The 8,804-nt window shown below is 37.9% G+C and overlaps 1 protein-coding gene across 1 annotated transcript; it reads right to left on the bottom strand.

Annotated features, from left to right (window-relative positions):
- Nucleotides 1–3,630: 3,630 nt before the first annotated feature.
- On the bottom strand, nt 3,631–8,469 carry FABP5 (fatty acid binding protein 5). The gene is made up of 4 exons (XM_074278962.1): nt 8,271–8,469; nt 5,110–5,282; nt 4,592–4,693; nt 3,631–3,902 (listed from the first exon to the last, which is right to left on the bottom strand). The coding sequence occupies exons 1-4, from the start codon at nt 8,347–8,349 to the stop codon at nt 3,849–3,851; spliced, it is 408 nt and encodes a 135-aa protein (XP_074135063.1). The 5' UTR covers nt 8,350–8,469; the 3' UTR covers nt 3,631–3,848.
- Between the last annotated feature and the right edge of the window lie 335 nt (nt 8,470–8,804).

Here is an 8,804-nt window from a genome sequence, read left to right as displayed (position 1 = left end):
CCACTTCTTCATTCTTTCTACTGATATATAATTGTGGAAGAATCCCCCTTAGGTTTGTGGAGGAATGATTTGTTACTATTATTTTTATGATATAATTTCAGAAAATGATTTTGCTTAAAGCTAAGTCTTCTAACATTATTAAAGATAAACAACATTGGTGTGGGCTCATGTACTACAATTTTAAGACCCATTAAGTACCTTGAATGGGGGAGGGAAAAGGAGGTAGTTATTCCACTGGGGAATCAGTCTGCAAGTGTGAGTTTGGAGGTGATACACTGGAAAAGTTCTAGTATAGATCATTAGAGAGACAATTGGTTATCGTCTAGAAGGGGAAACCATGACTGCAAAGAACCAAAATATACTCATCAAGAACAAATCATTTCCGACTAAGACTTGATAATTAACCTAGGTTTTAACAAGGCATTTTATGGATACAGTATTTAATAATATACTTATGGAGAAAATTGAGTTATGTTAAGTAGTTGATAATTGTGAAAGTGGACAAAATTGTTCATACATAACATTGAATATTAAAAAAAATTATATTTATCCCGTATAGAAATTCATAAGCCTTGGGGTGAATGGTGAAGAACGGTGGCTTGGGTAAGGCTGGAGGAAAGGAGAGATATATGAGATATCATGAAAAAGGTCTATTTTTAAAACCACCCAACTAAAAGAAAGAATCCTGTAATGAGTCCTAGAGCCCCTCAGGATTTATATTTATACAGTGTTTTAGGGGAAGAGCTGCCTGGCACGAATAGGATTCTGGCCTGTCATCCATAGGCATAGGAGAGGTATAGTTAGGACCAGTGATTTTCAAGAGACATGGAAAGACTTAGATGAACTGACATTAAAAGTGATAACAAAGAATCACACAGCTAGTAAAGTTTGAGACCACATTTGAACTCAGGTTTTCCTGACTTCAGACCTGGTGCTCTATCCTCTGAGGCAGTTAGCTTCTTATAGTTTACTGCCCCCTATTCTTCATTCCTCATTGGGCAATTTAGAAAGTATCCTTATTTCACTGGTCCTAACTATACCTCTCCTATGCCTATGGATGACAGGCCAGAATCCTATTCGTGCCAGGCAGCTCTTCCCCTAAAACACTGTATAAATATAAATCCTGAGGGGCTCTATTTTTGCACATATAGGACCTTTTCCTACTTCTTTGATGTCTTTCAGGTATAAATCTAGCTAATATAGCTGGGTCAAAGGACACACATTGTTTAGTACCTTTTTTGTATAATTCCAAATTGTTTGGGTTTTTTATAATTTATTAATTTTATAATTATAATTTTTAACAGTACATATGCATATGGTAATTTTTTTTACAACATTATCCCTTATATTCACTTTTCCAAATTATCCCCTCCCTCCCTCTACTCCCTCCCCTAGATGACAGGCAATCCCATATATATAATTCCAAATTGTTTTCCAGAATGGTTGTATCCTTTCACAGGTTCATCAAGGGAATATCATTGTGTTTTAATTGCCATGGCTGGTTGGACATAGATGGGTCATGCAATTAAAGGGATTTGTCAATTATAGGCTAGACACCTTTCCATTTGCCTATCTTGGAGAAGAAACCCTTCAGGGGGCTCATTCAGGAATGACATACTGCTCTCAGTTTGGCTGCTAAGCCAGAACACAATGGGGCTATATCCTCATGTTGGACTTGATTTTCAAATGAATCTGACACTCTTCAATCAGGGTTACCATTACAGTCAATTTGATAGGCTAATTTGGTCCCATTACAATTGTGGCAATCACTTGTGCCCTACCAGGTGGAACTTGGGCTGAAAATGAAGTAAACTCTCTTGGCCTTTGCATTTAGAAATTCTAGTCCTATAGTCACTTGGCCTGATGTCTAAAAGTCTCAGAAAAGATCTAGCTTTCCCATTTCACCATTGATAGGACTGGGATATTTCTCCCCCCTCCCAGCCCCACAGAGAGAAACTAGCCTGGAGATCCGACCTCTTACCCACTCCAGTTTTCTTGATTTGGAAAGAGTCAGATTAGAATACAGTTAAATATTTGAAGTGTGATTTTTTTCCCCATATTTTAATGGGAGATGGGGAAAACAGAGTTTTTAATAGAGATTTTAGTCAAGCAGAGCATAAATCCTTCTGGGATCCAGTACTAGAAGATTCCTCTTCTGTGATCTGTTCTGTGACTCCCCTCTCCCTTCCAGTCTTCCTCATCCAGATCTTCCAGTTTTGCCCCACTAACTCAGCCTAATCATCCATTATATCTGTATATCTATAAATTACTAAAGTAGGGGGTTGGAGAAGGTAGTTGTTATGTTTCTAGATTCCCACTCTTAAAGGAATCTTTTCCACTTAATATAGCAGGCTCTTTTGTCCTTTAACAAAACTGTATCAGTCTCAATATGTGGCCCCCTTTGCCCCTGGTCTCCTTCTAAGTGTAGTACGTAGTGAGGTAATTTCAGGTATGAAATCCTGCAACTTCTCAGTCTGGGCTAACTTCCAGGTTTCCTTGAGACATAAACTATATAGAGAAATTCACATAAAGTCTGTTCTCCATGGGAGAGTATAGTAAGGAAATGAGGGTATTTTCTAAATTGAATAGTAAGAAAGGAGGAACCAGGGATATGATAGGAAATATAATGTAACTTTGCCAATCCAGTAAGAGGCTGAGGGATGATCAGGGAAGGCCCAAGTTTCTTGGTTTATGAGACTTGTCATATATGCATCCAGAGAAGATGGAGCTATACTAATAAAATCTGTTTTTGACCTGTTCACAGTAGATAATAGCTAAGGATGGAACACTACCCTAATAAGGGATGTCAAAGATTTAATTTTCAGCAGCCTTGCAAACATAGCCAAAGTGACTTTAAAATGAAGAGAAAGAAGGGAGAAATTTTCTTATGAATAAACATGCATGACACTATAGAAAATAATAACTAAAAGTAGGAAAGAATAACAGTAGAAAAGACCAGTCATTCATAAAAGACAAAACTCAAAAAAGGAACCATTAATAAAATCCATGATCTCAGATATCTATAGAAAAATGCACAAATATTGGTAATAAATAAAATGAACCAGAGGTTCTAACACAAGAAGCCAAATTTAACCTTATTTGCATCACTGAGTTTTATCTAAATGGGACTCAGTACCTGAAATGTAACTCCAGAAGGGTATACCTTATTTACAAGAAATAAAACGTGTAATAGAGTTATGGAATATCATTGTGAAAAAAATCTACCAGGTTTGAAAAGGAAGGGAAGGCCCTTGTCTCTTGAGCCAGTTATTCCATTATGCTTCAATCACCCTCTTCAATCTGTTAAAACTGTATACTGGCTACTAAATATTAATATCAATCAATCAATCAATCAAACCTTTCCACTAAGCAGTCAGCTTTAATTCTAAGATCGAGATCTAAAGAATAAATTTTGGGGGGAAATGCTGGTTTCTATTAGAATGACAGCCATTACATTGTTTACAGTAGAGCTATTTCCATAAATACACTACTGGACTGTATTTTTTAAATCTCTGAGTATAGTTTAGTGAGCCTGAAGACTGAAATATTCTGATTTGAATACAAAGCTTATTTAAAATTAATTCAAATGGATATTCACACCTCACTCTCAATTAAAGACAAGAGGGTCTATTAATAGCACAATTCTTTATTTACTAGCCAAAACAATCCTAATTACATCAAAGCTTGGAAATAAAACTGTTTGTAAGTAGTCAGTCACTGAGATAACAGACCACAATAATGAAGAGAAGAAGAAAAAGCATGAGGGTTTGATTGAAGAGTTTGCTCATTGAACTGAGCTGGTTCATTCATAACAGCTAATTCCTGTCCCACATGAAGATGGGATTTCTTTAATCGGCCTTCTCATAGACCCTGTGGCAAGTCACATTGTTCATAACACAATCCTAAGAAGGAAAGAAAAGAGTAGAGATTAGAACAGGTTAGTGTTAATAACATCTTGGTTCAGGAGTATGAGAAGTGTAGAACAAAATGTTGTATGCTTTGAAAATTTATCATGGCACCAAAGATGTAGAGCAATCCAGCAAAAATGGTCTCTAGGAGAGCCTATAGTGACATTTTGGAATGTTGAGACCTTAAAGTTGGATAGTACCATAGAAATCTATTTAATTATTTCATTTTAGCACTGAGGAAATTGAGATCCAAGTAGGAAGAGTTTTACTGAAGGCTAATGATACAACTGGTTCACAGGGTTGTTGGAAGGAAGGCATTCTGTGAACTTTGAAGCAGTATGTAAATATGTGGGCCATTCATAAAGATAAAGGTTGGAGAACAGAGATAGGAATGTATGGATTACTCAGTATAAATTTACTACCACCACTAGGAAAGACAATGCTCAAGCTTAGGGGGCCATCTTTGTCTATGATCAATAAGCTGTGTAGTACAAGGAATGTTTGAGCTGGAGACAGCAGACCCAGATTCAAAGCAAGGCTAATGTTTACATCTTGAACAAGTAGTCTATATTGGAGGCTTTGATACCTCTGCTGCTGGGCATGGTTCTATTTACTTTCAGTTACATGGCATGTAGACTAGAGATAAAGAGAAATCCAAGAGACAAAGGAGGCTTCTGACTTACCACCATCAGCTTTCCATCTTCTACTTTTCTTGTTATTGTGCTTTCCTTCCCATCCCATGCCTGGTGCTGGACCAATGTATTATTGTCAATGGTACAAAGAGTCTAAAAAAAAATAAAATTTCCAAATTGTATTGTCAAGGGATCATTTCCTAATAAGAATGTTTATTTGATTGAAACCTTTGACAGAAGACTATTTCTATATTTGCAGCTACTTCCCTTAACGAAATTTTATTTGCTATGACTGCACTCTAATATTTAAGAGGCATTTTACATAAGCCAAAATTTAAAATATCAGATCAGAATGTTTCAGCCTTCAATCTCCCTAAAATATTTTTGTAGATGAATTTTAGTTGGAAGAGTTGATGTTTGCATGTTTTTTACTTCAAGATTGATAAAAAAGCAGATTTTTTAAGAAAAATTAGTTGTTTACTAAAAACAGTAGAAATTTAAACAAGTAATTAAATGATTTTTATGAAAGTAACCTCAGCTGTAACAAAGGACAAAATTTCACCACTGACCTGAGTTTTCCTGCCATCAGCTGTGGTTTCTTCAAATTTCTCACCAAGTTTAAATGAGAATTGTGTAGTTTTTATGGTGCTCTCAGTCTTAATGGTAATTAAATCCCCATTTTCAGAGATAAAAACATCTGGTTTAGCCATTCCAGCCATTTTCCTCAGGGCCATCCCCACTCCTGCCAAAGAAAGTTAAAAAATGTTAAGCCACAAAAATACTGATGAAAGAAGTCATTTATTTGTAGTATTGCATTCAAAATATAGAATGTTCAATTAAATTTAGCCCATAAGATATGTGAAAAAAAAGATTATACTAAATTTATTTTACTCAAAACAACTCATTTATGGTACTAGTGGAAGTTAATTGAAATAATCAAGCTTAGAAACCTCAAGAGCTTATTTATGCTTCTCCATACCATCTGCTCTGACTCTGCTAGCATTCTTTCTTCCTAATCAATACTATTGATCAAGACAAGAAAATTATTTTAAGAAGTTCTAATAGGGTAATTAGGTGGTTCACATTAGATTTCCAATTTCCAAAAGTGAGATTTCAAGTAACAGGGTTTTATAATAACATCAGAGAAATTCCAAATATACTGGCCTTCTCTGCCACTAGTACTACACCCCAGCCCTCAAAAGACAATGAACACTTAAGATCATAGATTCATAGATCTGGAAACACCTCAAAAGTAATTTAGCTTGATACACTCTTTTTATATATAAACATTTCAGTGGTCATACATGCACACAGCTTATAGTCATGCATACAGTAAGTGATGGAGCCAAGATGTGAACTCTAATCAACTGAAAACCTACTATTAAAAAAGAAAGAAAAGAAACTATTTCCAAAATTACCTAATTCAGCCACACATTTAGGGACTTATATTACTAATTAGATTCATAATGAAATTTTATTTAATCTTACTACTATACAATAGTTTGTGATATTTTATATATAATGTGATAGTAAATGATATTTTATTTTCATACTTACCACTAATGTTAGAATCATTTTTAGTATTGAAGTAGGATTTATTTTATAAGTGTAAACAGGCCAAGATAAAATTAATATCTACTTATTGAAAGCTCTGGATTTTTGAATCCTAATGCAGTGTTTTTGATCATATACCCTTGAACTGATGCACAGGTGATAACACGGTGTTTGAATTTCAGCAAGCCCAACTGCCCAGAGAAACTAGCTCTTTATCCCAAATAAGTCTTCCCCTCCCAAACACAAAGCACCCTTCTTAAAGAGAAGCAGTGCAGGGAGAGAAAACAATAATCAATTCTGTTTTTCAGAAAGTCTCAGAGCTGGAAGGAAGTCCGAAATGTACCTACTCCATTTGCCTTCAGGAGAGAAGAAACTATACAAGAGTATGAGGTTTGGGCTGTTTTGGGCTTTTTGTTGTTGTTATCATTTGACTATTAGTATAAGCAAAAAATTCAATGACTTCCTTTAAGTCATTTTAAGAAGTTTAATAACAGCAAATTTAACTTGTTTTTATCTCTTTTATCCTTAATGTGGAGGAAAGACAACTGTCACCAGACAGTTTTGATAGTCTGTCACAGCTGCTTCAATTTTCCTAACCATGACTAAAGGAACCAATATTATTGAAATAAGAAACACTGAAGCTGGACAGATAGAAAAACAAACACTGTGGGAAGGAAGCATTACTTCAATTCAAGTGGAATTATTTGAATGTTGTTGTGGTTTGGGGGATAGGAGTGGTAAGTAAGAAGAAGAGTAGTAAATATTCTCAACTCCTAATCCAGTGTTGATGGTGATTTGTCTATTTATCTCACAGTTAGGTCCTTAAAATCAAAAACTTTATTTCAGTCTTCTTTACAACCCCATTCAGATCTTAATATGATGCTTTGCCCATTGCTTGTATATAACTACAATAACAAAAAAGAAAAGAAAAGAAATAAATTTTAAAAATTTAAAAAGAGCCTTCTATTTCCTTATAAGCAATGTAGTAGGAAGATCAAAGGGTTAGGGATAAAGATGTAGCAATCAGCTAGTTCAACCCTCCTTGTTTTAAAATGAGGAAACTGACCTTAGAAATTAAACTGAAGACTTGCCCAAAGTTACATATTCATAAGCAGAAAAGCTAAGATTGAAAATCAGATTCTCTCATTACAAATCCAGCCCCTAGTGGCAAAATAATACAAATTCTAGTCCTGATTCACTCATATAATTAGCTGTTATTCAAGGTGTTTCCCTTGTTCTCAGTTTACTTAGCTGTAAAACGAAAGTGTAGAATTGACGGATATGTAAGAGGTGCACCAGTTGTGGTTCTTAAGAACTTCCTAGCTACAAAGATAAAGGAAAGAGAGTAGGACTGCAGGGTCGTTGCACCGGCCATTCTACAGTCTAATATTTAGAGAAGACTGGGAGAATAAATTGTTAAATGTAGATTTTTGAACAATTGCAATTCCCCGAGATGGACACCAAACAAAGGAAGGTCTAGAAGTCTGTTAAGAGTGTCCAGCCTAATTATCCCACCTCTCCAATTCCCCCCGCCCACTTCAGGACAAAATCTATCCCCAGTAAGGAGAGAGCATTAGCGCCACACCCTGCGAGCTTCCCTCCCTCCCTTCCTATTGGGTAGGATGCTCTTACAAAGGCAGGCTATGTGGCCCGCGTGGCTTCCAGGACCTTTTAGGAGAGAAACCCAGGAATGAATGAAAGACAGAGCTGCGGCTGCTTCTCAAAAGCAGCAATCCCCGAATAGGGACCACAGTGTCTCCCAAAGAGTGGGCATGCTAGGATCCTTCCCTGCCCACTGGGGCACGGTTCTGGAAAGAAAGATGGACCGAGCAAAGGCAAACTGTACGTCCCTAAGCAAAAGGGGCAGCGATGGAGAAAATCAAGGGAAATTTTTAAAAAAGAGAGAATCAGGCGACCACTAAGTGACAACAAAGGCAGAAAGGAAAGGAAAGGAGGTGCTAGGGCCTGTTAATTCGGTAGCCTCAGCTCCCTCCCAGGGTCCAGACCCTGCCGGACCTGCCACGCTGCACCAGGAGAAAGACGGCCACTCTGGGTTCAGGCTCAGCATCTCTCCTCTGGGTCCCGTGGGCAAAGGCCAGACAGAGGTGCCAGACTGGCATACATCCGTATGCAGACACGCGCGCGCTTTCCCCCGAATAAAGAAAACGTGTCTCACCCACTTCCTTCATGTACTCGTCAAATCCTTTACTTTCCACGAGGCGCCATTTGCCCAGCAGCTGCTTAGGAAAGGCCATGGTGAATTCAGGCGAAAAGAGGAGGGAAGAAACCCTGAGAACAGAACGGAGAGTTGGGCTGAAAGGTAGAGGACCAGTGTGCACACCGCCCGGCTCGGGTGTCTCCCATATATTGAGGTCTGGCCATGTAAGGCGGTGGGTTGGACCAATGGGAGCAGAGGAAGCCCGGCCCCTTTCCATTCCCCCACTCCACCCACCCTCCCCCCTCAGCTTCCCTGGTGGGTTAAGAGGTGTGAAAGGGCTTCACCTGCCTGGAGCCTCCCAGAGCCTGGGGAGACTCCCAGAAGTTCTGACCGCAAGCTAGGACACGTTGCCGCCCCTCCCAAAGCCCTAACCTACCTCTGTCCAGGCAGACGTGCTTATAGCTAGGTTCCCCAGCCTTTATTCCCTTAACTACCCTAAAAAAAACCGTAGGCAAGAAACTGCAGAGAGGGAACGGAAAGATGATCTCCCTT

Source organism: Sminthopsis crassicaudata, chromosome 1, assembly GCF_048593235.1.
Source record: "Sminthopsis crassicaudata isolate SCR6 chromosome 1, ASM4859323v1, whole genome shotgun sequence".
Classification (NCBI taxonomy): Eukaryota; Metazoa; Chordata; class Mammalia; order Dasyuromorphia; family Dasyuridae; genus Sminthopsis; species Sminthopsis crassicaudata.
The sequence above is the reverse complement of the archived record's forward strand: the minus strand, read 5'-3'. Positions and strand labels throughout refer to the sequence as shown.

Coding starts and splice junctions, on each gene's coding strand:
- FABP5 (XM_074278962.1), bottom strand. CDS start 8,349: ATGGCCTTTCCTAAGCAGCTGCTGGGCAAATGGCGCCTCGTGGAAAGT. Junction 5,283..8,270: donor CGAGTACATGAAGGAAGTGG/GTGAGACACGTT, acceptor TTTCTTTGGCAG/GAGTGGGGATGGCCCTGAGG. Junction 4,694..5,109: donor CTGATGGCAGGAAAACTCAG/GTCAGTGGTGAA, acceptor ATTTTTTTTTAG/ACTCTTTGTACCATTGACAA.